At 36.6% G+C, this 19,306-nt stretch overlaps 1 protein-coding gene across 1 annotated transcript; it reads left to right on the forward strand.

Annotated features, from left to right (window-relative positions):
• Positions 1-3,880: 3,880 nt before the first annotated feature.
• Positions 3,881-17,372, forward strand: LOC140829634 (ankyrin repeat domain-containing protein 2B-like). The gene is made up of 9 exons (XM_073192943.1): positions 3,881-4,025; positions 4,309-4,339; positions 4,509-4,654; positions 5,160-5,372; positions 5,465-5,613; positions 6,586-6,754; positions 16,449-16,541; positions 16,739-16,878; positions 16,962-17,372. The coding sequence occupies exons 1-9, from the start codon at positions 4,017-4,019 to the stop codon at positions 17,059-17,061; spliced, it is 1,050 nt and encodes a 349-aa protein (XP_073049044.1). The 5' UTR covers positions 3,881-4,016; the 3' UTR covers positions 17,062-17,372.
• The last annotated feature ends 1,934 nt before the right edge of the window (positions 17,373-19,306 follow it).

Raw genomic sequence — 19,306 nt, forward strand, 5'->3', positions numbered from 1 at the left:
TATTTATCGTAATTCCATAAAAATCATGGACATGATGCATAAACATTTAAAACATGATAAATTTGTGCTCAGGACGCTGCAAGAACCAAAATCTCACCCCGAGTGCAAAATGACCATTTTTCCCCTGGATACCCAAAAATTATCGTTTTAACCTTGGACCTCTAAAATTGACCTGAAACTTACCAAACTCTTTAAATTGTCCCAAAACAATAATATAAGCATTCCTAGACGTTAAATCGATCCTATTTTACAACTTAATCGATTCATTTTAAAACTTAGACTGAGGTTCCGATTTTAACCCGAATCGACTCGAAACTTACCCAATTATTTTCCAACTCTTTACCACATCTTATAAAAATCTACAAGACCCTAAAACCACCAATACTAAGCCCCTAAACCCCTCGACCAAGACCTACAAGCTGCTGGAGAATTTCTAACTCACCTATTTGAACCCTTTGTGCATCACTTACCCACATTTTCGCCCCTAGCCTAAAACCAGGCGAGCCAACTCTTAACCCACCTCTCTTAGATCACCCTAGGACCCTACTGGACTGAACTAACCCAAGGATTCAGTCCCATGCATGTTGGAAATCGCGCTGACACGCCAAGAGCGCCCACTCACGGCCCTTACTCCTTCACGCGATCGATCTGTCCCAGGGGTGGTACTAGCAGCACTCAGGCCTTTCCTCAGCCACGGCTCAAACCCCATATGGTCTGGTTCAGGCCTTGGATCGACCCTCAAATCGTCGGCTACACTTTTTTCTCTCGATCTACACAAACCGAGCCCTTCCTAGTCCACAACTCACGATCTACAACCAAAACTCCCTAGGTCTCAACTCCAGCACCAATTCTCCTAACTCATGACACATCTCGGTTCCCTAGCAACGAAAATACAGCAGTCCCTTGCAACAAATTGTGAAAAAATGTGAGTAGCAAACCATGGATTGCAAGAACACACACAAAACCCGAAATCTTTTATGCATAAGAATGGATCGAAAGTTTTCATGCACAAACTCATTCATCAGCATATAAAACGAGTGTGATGCGAAAAAATGACACAATGTGTGCCTTAGATTATATAGAAGCGAGGAGATCGAAGAGCGCATGCTGGGAGAATCTTTTTCTTGCAAGAAGTGGTGTGGCCAAAGCCTACTAGCGGTGGGAGGCTAGAAAACCGAGGATACAATCTGAATGGAGGGGGGGTGTTGGCTATGGGGAGTAATATTTAGGTTTAGGGCTAAGTAAGTGTTAAATAAATAGTTTATAATTAGATTAATGGGCCTTTATTTGATAATTGAAAGCTTAAAAATATAATTAAGCCCAATAAGCTTAAAAATAGGCTTATTAAATCCAAACACACTCCCGAAAAATATTTCATGTTAGAAAATTTGTGAAAATATTAGCCGAACCCTCAAAAAGTCCCTCAATTCGATAAAATTTACGTATAGTTAAAAAAAAATCCTGCGGGTAAAAATGCCCAATAAAATCCCATTTTTCAAAAATATCCTCAAAAACACCTTATATTAGTTAGTAAAAATTAATCATGTAATAAAATAATTTTCCTGAAAATTCTCCGGTCTCCGTTCCTCGTTCGAGCATGAAATGTACCTAGAAACCCTAATGCATGAACTTATAAAATTTCATGAATTAAATCCTATCATGCATGAACTATGCATAAATGCTTAAAAGTAATTAAACACATAATTTAAAATAAAATCCTAGATTTCATGCATTCAGGTTTTGTGATTTAAATTCCTGGACTTTAGAGTGAAGCTCCAGCTTGTTCAGATTTTTAGATTCTCGCATCGCTATTGTCTTCACGTCTCATTATCTGGGAAGAGCTCTCATTATCTTCAAGGAAATTTCACGGTTACAATTCTTTTCCTAGTGAAATAAGTTCAATAATAATAGCACTATACCGTTCATCAAATTCTGCGAGGGTTTCTCCTGGATTCATCTTTGCATTGTCAAATCTCTGGATAGCGATTGTCGGTTTGTTTTCTTTGGTCTTTTCGTTACCCTCACACAGTTGTGTGAACTTTTCCATATCTCATTTGTTATGGAGCAAGTTTTAATCTTGGCAAACATGTTCTTATCCAGGGTTTTATCAAGAATGTCTTTTGCGACGTTATCAAGAGTCGCCTTCTTGTTGCCCTCAGCTGTCCATTCGGATCGATCCTTTTCCATCATTTGGGGAGCACCTTCATTTGTAACCACAACTGGATTGACTTTCAAGATCTTCATAGGCTCATCAGTGATGACATACCACATGTCATCGTCGTGGGCTGCTAAATATGCCTGCATACCATCATAGTCTTTTTTAGAAAACATAGGAATTTTGTTGAAAGATGCCATGTATAAATTGTAGATATCGATGTTTGAGAGAACCTGACTCTTATAACACTTGTTAGGATCATGAAAGAATTTAGAGATGGGTGAATAAACTCTTTGAAAATATTTGCTTTTCAAATTTGTTTTCTGCCGTTTTTAGGCTGTTGAAAGTTTTTTTCTCAAATAGTTAGAAATATGAACCACTTGAAAAGTGTGGAAAATGATTCAATATTTCTAATGAGAATTTAAACCGGTTGGCAGTCTAATCAACAAAATATGATTTGAAATGTAGCAGCTTGCAAAAATTAAAGGCACAAGATTTTTATGGATGTTCGGAGATAAGACTCCTACGTCATCCCTTCTTTCTCTGTATGAAGGATTCCACTAAAAGATTTTGTCTTTTCAAAACTTTTTGCAACAGCAAACTCCAATAAAGACTTGTCATACTACCTGTTTTGAAACTCTTAATGATCACTTTACATTTCTGGATTTTAAGAACCCTCGGTTCACCAGACACCACTATTAATCAAATAACCAACAATTACTGATATAAGTAAAAAAAATCTTTTTTAGTAGCATGAATATGATCTTTGAATGATCATATATCTTTCTGTTGAGTGCGTGCTTCAGGAGCGATGAGGTATATGATCTTTGATTGTGCTCAGATTCTTTATGTATGCAGGCTTGTAGTAATCGCACTGTTGAAAGCTTGGCGATTGTGTGTTTCTTGCATACTTCCAACTCTTCTTATATAAGTTGTCATTCCAATGGTCGGAAAGAGACGAGTAACGTTAACCTGTAACCTTGAAATGATGTGTCACTATCAGCTGTAAATATATTAAATGTTCTTCAGAAAAACATTTAATGTTCTCTTTGCTAGCATAGCTTTGAATCTCATTCCTTGAAGAGTTGCTGCTGAGTATTCTTTTATGACAATTGCTTTTACCATCAGAACTTGTAGGATATAAAAATCTTTCCTTTCTGGGATAGTGACATAAATACAGATCAATATCGGGACTGGTGCAGGACATGGTTGACTTGTAGCGGTGCAAAACCATTGAATCTCCTGAACCGGTCAGAGAATATCTTTTATTAATTAAACAATAAATAGCTCTTTAATGACTCGATTTAAAGTCTTCGAACAGCCGGTTGAGAAGTTTTTTAATAAGTTTGAACTTCTTCTGCTTCAAATGATCGAATAGTAGGCAATCTGAAATTCAAGCGGTTGAAGACTAGACGGTTGTAAAATTAGACTGTTGAACTGGTTCCTGTTATACACAGAAGATTGCAGCTGTTTCCTGAAACAGTTAAGTGATGTTTTGATTTGATCGATCACCAAAACTCTAAGATAATAGCAATTCCTTAACACTATATCGTTCATCGTAATGTCCAATGAGTCAAACAATGATGTGTTTTCTTGTCGGCATACCCAAAATGGGCAGTTGATCTTTGTTTGGGCTAGGCCAGTTATCAGGCCCATAAAACTTGTAGCGGGCCCTAAATCAAAACAGATAAGTGACCTCTCAATCCACCCTGTAAAGGCGAGGTGACCCATTGCCGTGTCCTATATTATTTTCTATATTATCCCATTTTTTCACCTCAAACCATTGCTTCGTGTCTTCTGCAGATTTCTTTCCGTCACTCGAAGCAAAGGATCCAACACGTCTCCTTCAGATTTCGCAGCCATGTCCGAGGTATTATTGCTAAATTTGTGCTCGTTTCGAGTTGTTCAGAAATTTTTATCTGAAAGTAGATTGTTCGATCTGGAGTCCGGTTGTTGACTTGGGTTTCAACTTCTTTAAGATCCATTTTCTGTCAATATATTGGAGTAATTAGTGATTTTCCTATTATTGATTCAGTTATTCAAGGTTTTTCGAAGTTTATGTTAATAAAAAAATTCTAATTGATTTTATGAATTCCAGTTTTCACTTGTTTACTGCTGTTGATTTGACTGATAATTGATTTGCTGTTGTTCAGGCAGCAAAAAATCCTCCGATTCCTACAGATGGTATGTTATCTGAGCTGAAAGTGTGTTTTATGCGCGTTCTTTGATCTCTTTTCTTTCAGAAATTTATTTAGTCCATGAGTATGTGTTTTAAGAATGATTTTTTCTTTTTTGCCGTTAGGCAGAAAACTTGAATGCTGAATGTCTGAAAAACTACGTTTCTGTTCTTCAGAGCAGAAGTCTGATGCGCCTAAAAGTAGAACTCCTGCTCCTTCAGCTTCTGGGGGGGCACCATCTGGGCAGGCCAGTGCAATCCCTGCTTCATTTCCTGAAATGCAAAATCCTTTTGATTTCTCTGCTATGACGGGACTGCTTAATGTATGTATACTTTCCTTATCACTTGTGGCCTTTCGTAGATTGAGAAAGTGTTATGGTGAATTTGTAGCATGTTAATGTCAGCTCTTCACTAGTTTCTTCTTCGTGAAGGACAACTACGTGTCAGTGGTTTTTTTAGAACTTGTTGCTGTTGATTGGTTTACTTGGATAATTATTTATGCTCTAACTTGATTAAAATTTGAATTCTATTCACGAGCAGGTGTTTCTGCACTTAAACAACTGGGAAACTGCTTATTTTATTGTGTATTGAACTGAAAGCCATAAAAATTAATTCATGTCTTGAGAGGGACACAGAAAGAATTATGATGTTTTCTTGTGTCATATGTTAGTAATGTTTATCTTGGAGCATCTAATGGTTAAGTAACAGTAATTAATGGTCAATGATATTTTCAGGGTAGTGTGGATTAATCAGCTTTATGATCGAAAGTATTAATTGAATATGATAATTTTATATCCTCGTTCTCTAATCTATAATGAGTTTGTGCAGGACCCAAGCATCAAGGAATTAGCCGAACAGATAGCCAAGGATCCTTCATTTAATCAGATGGCAGAACAGCTACAGAAAACCTTTCAAGGTGCTGCATTTGAAGATGGCATCCCTAACTTTGATTCGCAAGAGTATATGTCGACAATGCAAAAAGTCATGGAAAATCCTCAATTCATGACCATGGCTGAGAGGCTTGGAAACTCATTGATGCAGGTATTGAGGGTTACATTTCCTTTATTTCCTACAAACTAGCGTTTCATTTTATATGAAGTCATAAAAATTGTATCATTCTCATTTTTCTGCAGGATCCAGCTATGTCTGGCATGCTTGAGAGTATGACAAATCCAGCTAATAAAGAACAACTTGAAGAACGAATGGCCCGTGTGAAGGAAGATCCATCTTTGAAGCCTATATTGGAAGAGATCGAGACTGGGGGTCCTGCTGCTATGATGAGGTTATATCTTTTTCTGATTTATTTTAGTCTGGTATGGTTACGTGATGATGACATACTATCATTTTTTCGAAGTAAGATCCATCTGATAGTTGAGCTGGAAATTAAAGAGGTTGAAAGATTTAAATATGTCCTCTAACTCAAGAAAATTAATGTGTCATGGGCTCCTTGGCCCAAACAAAGAAGATTTGCCTGTGGGAAATCCAAATAAAGTAGGTTCTAAGCCGATTGCTATCTTTTATTTAATTATTATCTTTTATCTAGTTAAGTTTTGAATAAGTAGATAAGTCTCATATTTAGGATTTTGAGTTAGAATATAGTAATCTTTTATTTTTTGTTAGGATAAGATGATCTTTTATTTTGGTTAAGATAATGTTATCTTTTGTATGTACTCCATATATTGGTGCATTAAATCAATAAAATGATAAGAAAAATTATTCACAATCTTGTGTTACGAGATATGAGGTTCTCTCCCAACAAATAAACCAAAAGATCGAGAGGTTCTCTTTAATGAGCTTCAAATGTAAAACATCATGAATTATGCAGCATATTCTGCAATTTCCAGTAATTATTATTATGTTAGGGAGATCTATAATTCATCCTGCAAAATGATGGGTGTTCCTGTTGGCCTATGGATGTACCTTGCCGTGTTTTTACAATTAGAAAGATATTTTATATCACATTTGAATGTTAGAAGGATTACGGTTTGTTTTTCAGCTCTTGTTTTCTAGTTGAACTGATGTTCTGTTATTACTCCATGAGAAGTAGAAAAATTTATGATTCATTCCAACTAAAAACCTAGAAATTTTTTAGCCTGGTCAACTGATATTTTTATAGTTTCAAAAAAATTGTTTAGGATTTATTCCTGTGCCTACAGTATAGCTGGTAAAATATTTTGATACATTTTTATTCTTGGTACTATTGTGGAACTGGTCATTACTAGGCATGTCCACCACTGATAAATATCATAATTAGATACTGGAATGATAAAGAGGCTCTCCAGAAGTTGGGTGAGGCTATGGGATTTGCTGTTGGAGGAGAAGGTGCCACATCTGCTGGTGATGCTGCTGAGGAAGACGAAGCAGAGGAGGTAAATGATGAGGAATCCATTGTCCACAACACAGCTAGTGTTGGTGATGAAGAGGTAACTCCTAGCGATATTATGTTGAAAACTACTGTTGCATTTTTTGCTTACCGCAAGTATATGTTGTCAAGTTTTAGTATATGAATGAGCAAAAATGTCGTTCCTATAGGAAATGTATAATTAAATTTATACTAAGTACCGTAATTAGAATAGTCGAACTTTATTTAGAAAATTCTATAATGATCTCGGTGATTAACGAATTAAAGAAAACAAAGACAATCAACACAGATGAATAAATTCAATAGAGAATGGATTTAAAGATATGATTTCACTTGATCTCAACTATATTAAATTATTACTACGATTACACTATTAAAACCAAATCGTTTATTAACTACGAACAATAAATCCTTCTATTCCCTCTTCTGAGTGGTAAATAGATATATATTATTTACTATTGATTTTTAATATTCGTATTGAAAATCTTGTACTGAACAATAGATGCAAACGTTGTTCTTACCAAGTTTTAAATGTGGTTGTATGCCTTCCGAACGATGTAAACACATAAAGATATGTTTCCTACGATCGTAAATTCAATTTCCTCTCCCGAGTGATGGATATCAATTATTTGTTCAATCAAATTATGATCAGTAATTCAAAATTATTAATAACAGGCAAACACAAATAAACGACAAGAAATTAATTTATGTATGTATCGATAATTCTAAACGTAGTTGACCAAGCTATGTCGATATCTAGAAAATGGAATTATTTCATAACGAAATAGAAATAAAAACAAGGCATGTTTATAGATCTAAACACCAATCTAAAGAATTTAAGAAGAGAAGAACACTAGTAACAAAGCCAAAGTTTCTTTTCCGTCCTCGGATGCGGCGTTTTTTCTTTGTTGCAAGTTCATCGCCTTCAAAATCTTTTTCGTCAATTCTCTCAGTATCTCTATGTTTTTTCGTGTCTCTTCCCCTCCTCGAAAATCTGATGGCATCTCAAATAAAACTCTTCATGATCGAGTTTTCGCAGACTTGGACTCAGTTAATTTCGCGCAGGATCCCGAACTGTAAAATGGCGCCTGTCTTTTATCAGTCATTGGTGCTAAGGCGTCATGGTGTGGTGCTGAGGCGCTGAAGCCATGGATTTTAGCTTCGTTTCTCCAAAATTTTTCACTTAGGCACATATGATTCGGCGCCGAGGTTCCTAGACTTGACCACACATCATTTAGATTTCTTGGACTCTTCATTCCTTGTCTTCTTAGTCTTATCTGCTTCTTTAACAATCATCTTTAAATTTCTTTTATCCTGCAAGCACAACACTAAACAAAACCATACATAATTCTGTCCAAAACTAGCTTAATTCAGTTTGATTCTTGTCACTAATTGACTTACACTTATCAAACTCTCAAAACTTGAACTTTTGCTAGTCACGAGCAAAATAGACAAAGACTCCACAAAGAAATAAAAACTAAAATACGAGTAACAACTTTAGGTCATCGAAGTATTTAATTGAGCTTGGCTTCCGAGACAAAACATCAAGTCATTTCTATATCATAACATCTCAACAGTTCACATGTGTGTGTGACGTGCCGGTTTCCATTCGCCCAGTCACATCCTAATATAAATTCACTTGTTCACTTTACAAACTCAAGAGTTCTTCAACTTAAGCTTCAAACTATATTTTACCAATATTAACATCTATTTGATCACAGAGGACTTTCTTGGTTAGCATTTGGTTTAAAGGACATTCAAGAAAAGTGCCCCAAAGAGTCATTCAATGTCTCGAGATGTGTATGTGTAAATGGTCAGATTCTGTACTTGGATAAATGTAACAAGGTTAATAGGTCTTTTAAGCTTGTAACGTTTGGCTTCGGCTCGGGGCTACAATAGAGGTAGAGAATTAAAACATGAAAAAAATAAGCGATTTAGTCGTTTAACACACTTCTTCATCTTTAACATTCTACACTTTATTGAACTTATTATCTCCATCTACCCACAATTCTCTTTTCGTCAACACGTAATGTAATGCAATCCACCATTTCCTCCATTTTTCTCATTTTTTCCCTTTTAATTTTTTTCATTTCCCTTCAATTCTTTCAAATATTTCATCTAACTTCTCCAATTTTTCCATTCTTGTCAGCATCTAGGAGTTATTGTTGTCTTCACAGCACAATGGACTTATTTCTCTCCAGGTTTAGGTAGGAATTAGTGTATAAGCTCAAAATTTTGGTAGTTGATGTGAGATTGTAGAAAGAACAACAATGTGGGTTTATTGTGTACCTTTAGCACACTCCATTTGATTTTTCATCAAGCTCAAGGTGGGACAATAATGATAATTTTATTATACATTTGGTAGGCTCGAAATGATCACATAGTTCAAAAGATCGCCTAAATCATTCTTAAGTCACATATTATCCGTATTTTGCCTCGAAGGGTGTTGAATCAAGTTCTAGACTACTTTCAGTTTACCAATCAAGGCATAATGACTGATCATGTGTAATTCAATAATTGAATGATTATTTTTAATTTTTTTTTTAATCATCATGCTAAAATTTACTGATATCATTATTCTCATTTAGGCTCAAGTGCTTACAAAAGATAAAATGCTCAAATGATCACATGCCTAAAGTATTTTGAATAATCGCCAAGATCATTTTTGTTTTTGTGAACATCTACTCAGCGTCATGTGATTTTGACAAAAGTTTCAGTCCTCAATTGTCCACTCAATATCACAAGTAAGTGAATGATTTCTAGAAATCGATGAGATCAATAATCATAGCACATTGCATGTAATGAGTGTGAACTCTAAGCTATTGTTAGCACATATACTTATTCCCTTATTATGCATTTGAATTTCATTCTCATCATTGGCCACACATTCAGCAATTCGACGACCTGACACTACCACTTACCGCGACAAAAAACTAGTTTTTTTTTTAAAGTTGTATGACACACTAGGACATAATTGCAGGAGTCAAACGCAAAAATTCAAACCATTCATCAGCTAGGCAACTAAAACAGCGAGGCAACTAAACCACCCCCAAATTTAGATACGTGCGTTGCCCCAATGTACAATAATCAATCAAAGCATAGCGATACACGTACCTCTACGAAGAGCATCAGAACTCGTCGTTGTCACCGTCAACCATGTCCTTGTCCTCTCCCATAGCCTCGTTCTCGTCTGGCTGTGCAGGCCAATAGGTGGTTGTGGGAATGGCATGTACTGGGAACTGGGGTCAGGTATTTTCTGGGCTAATGCAGCGGTAAAGTCTTGCACGTACATCATATAAGCGCGCATTTGCGTCCACTGTTCCGTAATCTCTCTGTGGTGGGAATCAAATTGTTGTTTCTACAACTCCATATTCCTCTTTAGTTCAGCAAGTCGCTCATTCATTGTACGGGGTCTTGGCTGGGCCTCAATGGATCGCAGAGTTATAGGCTCATGCCCGCTCCCCGAAACTTCCCCGACTATTGCTTTCTTTGGTTCTCCTTGTCGGCTTTGAATGGTATATATCAATTGGTGCTTTTGGTCTCAACAACTCTTCAGATTCGCCCCAAGTGACCCCAGCATACTTGCATAGGTCTGTGGTCAACGATGAGTGGGGCATGCTAAGGGTCGTGACACCTCCTTTCCTTCGTCGTATCCCAAGTGTGACTAGGTGGCATTATCCTCGAGGCTACAAATTGATGCCAGTCATTCGCTTCTGTTCTTAGATACTTTGCTTGGAAGTTCACCATCGCTCTTTCATAATTGAGCTTCCATGTTGCTCCTGGCTCACACAGTGTTTACATGACTATCTCATAGTAAACTGGTTTGCCCAGAAGTGTTTGATACCCATCATTCTCATAGCTAGGCATCCCATATGCATTAATTGTTGCAATGTCAAACGTCACCATCCGCCCTGCAAAGTGTTCGATACCCACCATTCTCATAGCTAGGCATTCCATACACTGCATTAGTTGTTGCACTGTCAAAACTCAAACGCCACCATCTGTCCCCTGACCCTGATCCTGACCTTATAATCTCTGTGTTTCACTTTGAGATTGGCATAAAATTCTCGGTTCTAGCGTTATCACGGCATTTGCCGGAGGTTTCACGAAATTTTCCCGCCCTCGGTCTTTGGCATTAACGAGCATGAAGTAGTCAGGACGAGACATGTCTAGCCTTCGTTCACGGTGCGTGTTCTTCTCGAGTAGTGCCGTATAATTGCTAGCAGCAGTGGCGTCCAAGAAACATCGCCGATCAAAAGGCACTGACGAAGAGGAGACGTCATCCTTTGATTTTTTCTTCGGCGGCATCTTTCACAATTTGTAGTAAAAAATTCAATACCACCATCCACAGTAGTCTCAATAATGACCCCCAACACATGTTGATCTCAACAATTTATCAAATACCTTGTTTCTAAGGAATGGTAAGTTGTGTACTATCCAAAAAATTTAAAAATCAAGCTCCAAGCTTTCGCATGATGTCTGGGCCGAATATATCCTGATTTGGGACAAATCCTAACCTCAAATTTGTGATGTTGTTGCATGAATCAGAGTTTGTAGGCTGCAGAATATGATATATAATGATGTGGTTGATCGACTGCATGAAATGTTTTTGGCGAGAGTGGACAGATCTTGTCGGTGTTCGCGTTTTGAGAAAAGAGTGCTAATAATTCTGAATTTCCGAGTGTGGGGCTGTATTTAAAGGACATGGGTACTCTTTGGAAGAAAAAATTAACTCTTTTTTGGTCAAAGCTCAGTTGCCGATAATCAGGCGCTTCACCTACGAATTTTCACATCAGATATAGAGCACATTGTAGGAGCTAACTTGGCTTTGCGTCTTTCTTGGCAAATAGGTAACAAATTGCTGCATGTGCTGCATCCACTGTGCGATTCGCATAGTAGATTGCTCTGAACATCTTATCTCTTCTGTCCTAGTACTACACCAATTGCATAGTCACTAGCGTCACACATCAATTCGAATGGCTCTTTCCATTCAGGTACTATCATGACAGGTGCGATCACTAATGTTTCTTTAATTTTGTCAATGCCTTTAAGCAATCCTCGCCAAATATATACGTTGAATCTAATAAATTGCCCAAAGGTTTAATTTTAGGGAAGTCTTTAATAAATCTGGGATAAAACCCGACATGTCCTAAAAAGCTCCTTATTCTTTTGACATTCTTCGGTTGTGGGAGCTTTTAATTAGCAACCACTTTGGCTCTATCAACTTTCAATCCGCTCGTCGGGCCTGATAGGTGGTGGTATCACACCCTTCTCAAATAAACCGTACGTGACACTCTCGCGTCATACAGCTCCGTCTTCTTGAACTATAAAGTTACATTTTTCTCGATTGAGAACTAAGTTATTTTCTTGGCATCTCTGTAAAACAAGGGAATTGTTATGCAGACAATGATCAAATGATGAGTCAAATACCGTGAAGTCGTACACGAAGACTTTCATGATTTCTTCTACCATATCTGCAAAGTTAGCTATCATACACCTCTGAAACGTAGTAGGTGCATTACAAAGCGCCAAAGACATCCTCCTAAAAGCGAATGTACCATATGGACGTGTGAAAGTGGTCTTTTCTTAATCTCCATGAGCAATTGTAATCTGATTGTAACCTGAATAGCCATATAAAAAACAATAATGAAGATAGCCTGAATTGCTATCAAGCATTTGATAGTGGTAATTGATATTTTCTCTTAGCATTATTCAACTTCTTATAGTCAATACATACACGCCAAGAAGTTGCCATACGAGTAGAAATCAATTCATTATTTTCATTTTTTTGCCACAGTCATCCTTTCTTAGGCACTACTTGCACAGGTGAGACCACCCAAACACTATAATTAATAGCATAAATAAAACCAACATTTAACAATTTTAATACCTAAGCCTTCTCAACAATTCATCTTTTTCATCCTGAGTAAGAGGAGAGATAAATACCGAATAAATAGCTTTTCGCCTAGAAATGCATAGCACAAGTGTTTAGGTAAATCCTTGAGTTCACAAGTGACTTGTGGTACCTCATTGATTTTATCCTTCGGCATATCTTCTTTTTTTCACATCCACCACTTTTTCTTTTGGGAAACGGTTGAGAGCCAGGATTTGCTCTCTAAGTTCCCAATCATCATCATCAATTGCCATCATTGTCGAACAAACTAGACAGCTCTCCAAAAGATCTTCACCAATTTCTTTTCTTGCACAATCTAAATATAGACAAATAACAATAATATCAACACTGTTGCATGTGCTTTCCTCATCGGATCCTCTGATGGCATGGTAAATGTTGAACATTACTGCTTCTCCACCACCTTTCAAGGTGAGTTATCTTTTATGTACGTCTATCAATGCTCTCCCACTGGCTAGAAACGGTCTTCCAAAAATTAACGATCCATCTTGATCTTCCTCCACATCCATTATCACAAAATTTGCAGGGAAGATGAATTTGTCCACCTTCACAAGTACGTCCTCGACTATCACATGTGGATACATAAGCAATCTATCTGCCAATTGCAAAGTGATTGTGCTAGGCTTTACTACTCCAAGCTCTAGGGTCTTGTAAATAGAAAAAAGACATTAAATTAATGTTTGCACCTAGATCACATAAGACTTTATTTACATGAGAACCACCAATAACACAAGGGATATTAAAGCTCCCTGGATCTTTCAATTTCTGCGGTGGCTTCTTTTGGAGAATGGCGCTGCACTCTTCAATTAACTTTACAATATTGTATTCTTGAAGACTTTTCTTTTTTGTCATCATTGGGCATTTGCTCCCAAGCGTCGGCAAATGGAACGCTGATGTGAATTAGAAAATTGTTGATCTAATACTTTCTTCTTGAATCTTTGAGGATAAGGGAGATTAGCCTTAGGTAAAAGATGATGTTCAAGGACATCCCTTGACTCTTCAACTTTTCTCCAGTACTTCATCTTTCTTTTCATCACTGTATTCAGTCTTCACCTCTTTAACTACAACTTCCTTTCTACTTCTCAATGCAATAGCCTTGCATTACACCTTGGGATTCACCTCAGTATTACTATGAAACTGACCTCTATTTTGGTCCTTCAAAGCATTCGCAACTTGGAATATCTGAGTCTCTAGAGAGTTCTTCGTGACACTCATGTTATCCATAAGCGTCTCAATGTGGTCAAGATGAGATTCAGTCTTTCTCAACCTTTTACTTGATTCTGCCACAAAATGTACCTACCAAGTCTTCAAAGGATTGCTTACCCTCACCCTTTTGATTATTGAACCCCGGAGGAGGATTAACACATTCTTGTTGTTCGCGTAAGAGAAATTTTCATGGTTGCACGAACTACGATGATATTAATTAGGAACATGGTTATCTCGGTAGCCTCCATACCCACGGTTGTTATTGTTGATGTATATTGTTTCTTTCCACGCTAGGCTCTTCTTCAATGGCAACCGTAGCTACCTTAGAAGTAGACTGAACTCCTTTGTTCATGGCTGCAATCTGTGTAGTTAGTGCAGACACTTGGGCCGTGAGTGATGTAATAGGATCCACCGCATAGACTCCAGCATATCTCCTTGCTCCAGATCGTTCAAAGGGCCACTAATAGCTGTTGATGGTCATCTACTCAAGCAAGTCATAGGCTTGGTCAGGGGACTTAGCAAAAAATGTGCCACTGGCAGCTGCGTCAACCATTCTAGTTTGATAATTTAAACCATTATAGAATAACTCGTTCTGCACCCAATCTTTGAATACATGGTTCGGGCTTCTTCTAAGAAGTTCTTTGTAACGTTCCCGAGCTTCATAAAGCTTCTCAAATTCATTATGTCTGAAGGTGCTGATCTTGATTTTTAGCTGGGCAGATTTGGTATGTGGGAAATATTTTACAAGGAATTTTATTATCAATTCCTACTGCGTGATTATGCTACCTGGGGCCAGTGATTGCCTTGTCCCTGAGAGAGAATGAAAACAACCGCAATCTTATTAAATTAGCAGAAACATTATTAAATTAGCAGAAACATTATTAATCTTTACCGTTTCCGTAATATATAGGAATGTCCCTAGATGAAGATGCGGATCTGCAGTCGCTAATCCCGCAAACTGGTTTAGCCGAACCATGTTGATCAGTGCTGGCTTTAGCTCAAAGTTGTTGGCATTGATGGTTTCACGAGCTATGCCAGAGTAGTTTGCTGATAGGTACTCCAGCAGGGGGTGGATTCTCGTTATGCTTTTTGTTTTCAGCCGTTGCTTTTACTTTCTCTCTTCGTGCTTTTCTCAAGGCTTTCACTGCCTTCAATTTCTAGATCAGAAAGCAACGAATCGAGACTTTGAGTTTCCACAATGCACAATACGAGTAATATAACTCTAAATTAAAGTAACGACAAATTGGTAACAATATTAATATAAATAAAATAAAGCCTCGACAACGGCGCTAAAAACTTGTTGCAACTTTTGCTCACCGCTAGTATACAATGTCAAGTTTTAGTGTATGAATGAGCACGGATGTTGTTTCCATGGGGAGTGTATAATTAAAATAGTAAGTACCGAAATTAGATAATTGAACTTTATTTGGAAAATTCAATAATGTTCTCAATTATTAACGAATTAAAGAAAACAAACACAAGCAAATAGATGAATAAATTAAGTAGAGAATGAATCTAAAGATACGATTTCACTGGATCTTTGCTATAATAAATTATTACTACGATTACACTATTAAAACTAAATCGTTGATTGACCACGGACACTAAAATCCTTCTACTTATTTACTACTGATTTTTAGTATTTGTATTGAAAATATAGTACCAACAATAGATGCAAACGATGTTCTTACCAGGATCTAAATGTGGTCATATGCCTTTAGAACAATAAAAACATCCAAAGATGTGTTTCCTACGATTATAATTTCAATCCTCTCTATCGAGAGATGGATATCAATAATTTGTTCAATCAAATTATGACCACTAATTCGAAAGTATTAATAAAAAACAAACACAAATAAATGACAAGAGATTAATTTATGTATGTATCAGTAATTCAAACATAGTCTCGATCAAGCTCCGTTGATCTCTAGAAAATAGAATTAGTTCATAATCTTTTTCGTACAATTCTCTGAGTCTTTCTCTGTTTTTTTTGTCTCTCTTCCCCTCTAAAATCTGATGGCATGTCAAATATAACTCTCCATAATAGAGTTTCCCAGACATCGGCGTTGGGGTGCCTAATTTCCATACCGAACTAAACAATGAGTGGCTTAAGCGCTGAGGCGCCTAACAAGTGGTGCTGAGGCGCTGAAGCCACAAAATTTAGCTTTGTTTCTCCATAATTCCACACTTAGGTGCCTATGATCTGCTGAGGCGTGTAGACTCGACTTCACACATCTTTTACACTCATTGGACTCTTCATTCCTTCTCTTCGTAGTCTTTATCTCCTCCTTTAAACATCTCAATCGTCTTTTAGATTTCTTTTATCCTGCAAGCACAACACTGAACAAAACTACGCAATGATTCTGTCCAAAACTATTATAATTCAGTTTGATTCTCATCACTAATTAAGTGCAAAACTTGCACTTATCAGCTACATTTATAATCATGGTTTCTCAGATCCTCGTTGCCTAAAGTTACAGTTTACTGAAATCGATTGTCAAAGTGTTTCCAATCATTGAGGACTTTGCTTTTCTGCTCGGCTGTCATTAATAATTTTTTATTTTACAAATATTTTCTTGTTCTCATTTTGATTATAAGCCCGAATTTTAGTATGTTTGACTTTTTAATCAACAATTAGGCATTGAAGAAGGCTTTAGCCGGTGGTGCTGACAAGGATGAAGAAGACTCTGAGGGACGGACTGCGCTGCATTTTTCATGTGGATATGGAGAGGTAGTTGAAAAACCGGCAAAAGAATCCTCCTCTTTCTCATTCCTACAACCTTAGATTCATCAGTTCACTGACCATCTATGCTTGGATTTCCTTTTTTTTTATTTTCTTTCGTATGCTACCTTTTATGACTCCTGCCGTGTAGTTTTAGGACTTGTTGGGCTGATTACTTACCCAAAAGCTGAACGTCTCTGGTCTAGGTTAAATGTGCTCAAATTCTTCTAGATGCTGGGGCTAAGGTTGATGCTCTGGATAAGAATAAGAACACTCCTCTTCACTATGCAGCCGGTTATGGGAGAAAGGACTGTGTGGAGCTTTTGTTGAGCAACGGTGCAGCTGTGTAAGCATGTTTTCTGATCGATCCCCCCGGATTTAATTTGCACATTTTCCTTCTAACACCCTTGCTTTTCTTGGTTTATGCAGCACTCTTCAGAATTTGGATGGAAAGACACCGATAGAGGTTGCCAAATTAAATGACCAAAACGAGGTACTGAAGCTTCTTGAGAAGGATGCATTTCTATGAGTCTTGCCCCCTGCAGTTCCTGTTCTGGTTTTATTACACTCGTGAAGTTTCACAAGCTCGAGTGTTGGCATACGTATATGGGATCAATGCTCTGTTTTTGGGGTATGTGTGGTCATTCTATGCTAAAGAGTGGTGGGTCATCTGAAATTATGTCGACAATCACATGAATGTGTACGTTATTTGCATGAAATTTGCGCGGGTTTGGTCACATTAGATACTCGCAGTGGAGTCACTTGTACAACTAAATCTTGAATCTAGTTGAAAACTATTATTTGTTATAATAATCAATAAAAAGCCAAATATTAAGCTTATACATACATTATCTCAAGTTTGGTATCATGTGTTTTTAGTCATCCTTTTCAACTACAAAATTGAATCGGAATAATCTTAATTTTTTTTTTTCACTATAGATTAGAAAACTCTTGGCGCTTGTAAGTGCAAAGAACACAATTCTTGACGAAAATAAGCTGTATGTTCGTATTTTGATTTTTTAAAACTTAATATTTAAGTACTTTTGGAACTTTGTGTTTGTGTCTGTGTTTATGTTTATGTTTATTATTGATTTATATTTGTGACAATATTATGTTCTTAATTTATGGAAATAATTAACTTATACTTTATAGTAAAACTTATATAAATTAATAATATCAAAATATGAAATTTTAATAATTTAAAATGTATATATTAATAAAAATATTTTAATTTAAAAATTACAAAGATAAGAGCGTGTCACATTCCAAGATCGATACGTATAGATATCGATGTTGTTCAACACTCACATAATCTCCAAACAACAAATCTCGTAACACATTATAAACCAAACCATTTTATTTCATAAATAACATTATTTTTACAGCATAAAATCTCACAACATAATATAACTTGCGGAAGCATTTCACATTTAAAGTAAAAGTTGAAATAACACAATAAAATATGGGAAACCAATCCTCAGTCTTTGTCACCAGCCCCTAAACATCTTGTTCCTCGTCCTCGATTGTTCCTCCAACTTTTTTTTTGGAGGGAGAATAAGATTTGAGTATGTTGAAAAATACTCAACAAGTGGAGGTCGTTGAAGACAGAACAAGTACATACATGTGATAATTACAAAAATTACAAGGGAAGTACGCAACATATTTTTGAACATGAGCACAATGTGCACTTTAAACATGAAAGCATACAGCATGACATGTGAAAGCATTGAAAGTCATATTTTTTTATATGGTTTTACTCGTATCATTCTCCTATATGTTAATCTTATAAAGAGTGATGACGTGCAATGGTTATAATCCCACCGTATAGGAGCCTTAGTTCAGAAATTCTTTCTCATATCCAATTGAATCCTAACAGTACTTGAACATAAAATTTGACAAATTGTGAAGGAACATATGTCGTGAACAAAAATCATGCTCGAACAATGCTTTCAAAAACTGAAATAATTACATAAATTAATTTATAACACAAGTCCACTTAGGAAAAATAATAATAAAAAAGCTCACTTACCGAAAGATGCTCCAAAACATAGATAAGAACTAGCTGAAATTGATAAACCAAAATTCAGTAAACTTTCAGGAGTTTGTTGAAAACCAAACTCTAAATTCTGGAGTTTGACAAACTGATCAACCAACTGATACGCACAATTATATTCAGCAACTGGACTTAACAACTTAAATTAGCAGATCTAATAAAGAAAATTGATCAGTTAGAAACCGACCAGTTGATATATTCAGCCGTATGCTTTTAAGCTAAGCATCCTTCAACTAAACATGTCTCGGGAAAGAACATTCAACCGACAAAGAGACATAGCAGACTGCAACTGAATATGAAAGGCGCACCTCAATCAATACAGCTTAGAACAACGCATTTCTGCTAAAGCAGTTAAGACGCCACATTACAATAAATGAAGCAAACAATGACCAAGGAATAATGAAGTGGCAATCAACGGATACAAAGATTCAAATATATCTCAAGTTACCGTCGGAAAGGAAGCTTATAAATATGACAGAAGAACAGCTGAATAAAAAGAAGATCACTATATAAAAAGCTTGCTGTTACTCTGCCAAAATCTTAGCTCACTCTTACTTGGTTTATTCGTAGCAGTCAAGGCTACAAGTTGGGCTCACTAGCACTTTGTAATAATCGTTAAATTCGATAGTGCTAAGATCAGTTACGCACTGAGAATATTTTGTAATACTAAGAGTTTCAGCTTTTGGCAGTGATAAGTTCAAACTGAAGTGGGTCAGTACAA

The sequence above is a fragment of the Primulina eburnea genome, chromosome 1 (genome assembly GCF_022965805.1).
Source record: "Primulina eburnea isolate SZY01 chromosome 1, ASM2296580v1, whole genome shotgun sequence".
Lineage (NCBI taxonomy): Eukaryota > Viridiplantae > Streptophyta > Magnoliopsida > Lamiales > Gesneriaceae > Primulina > Primulina eburnea.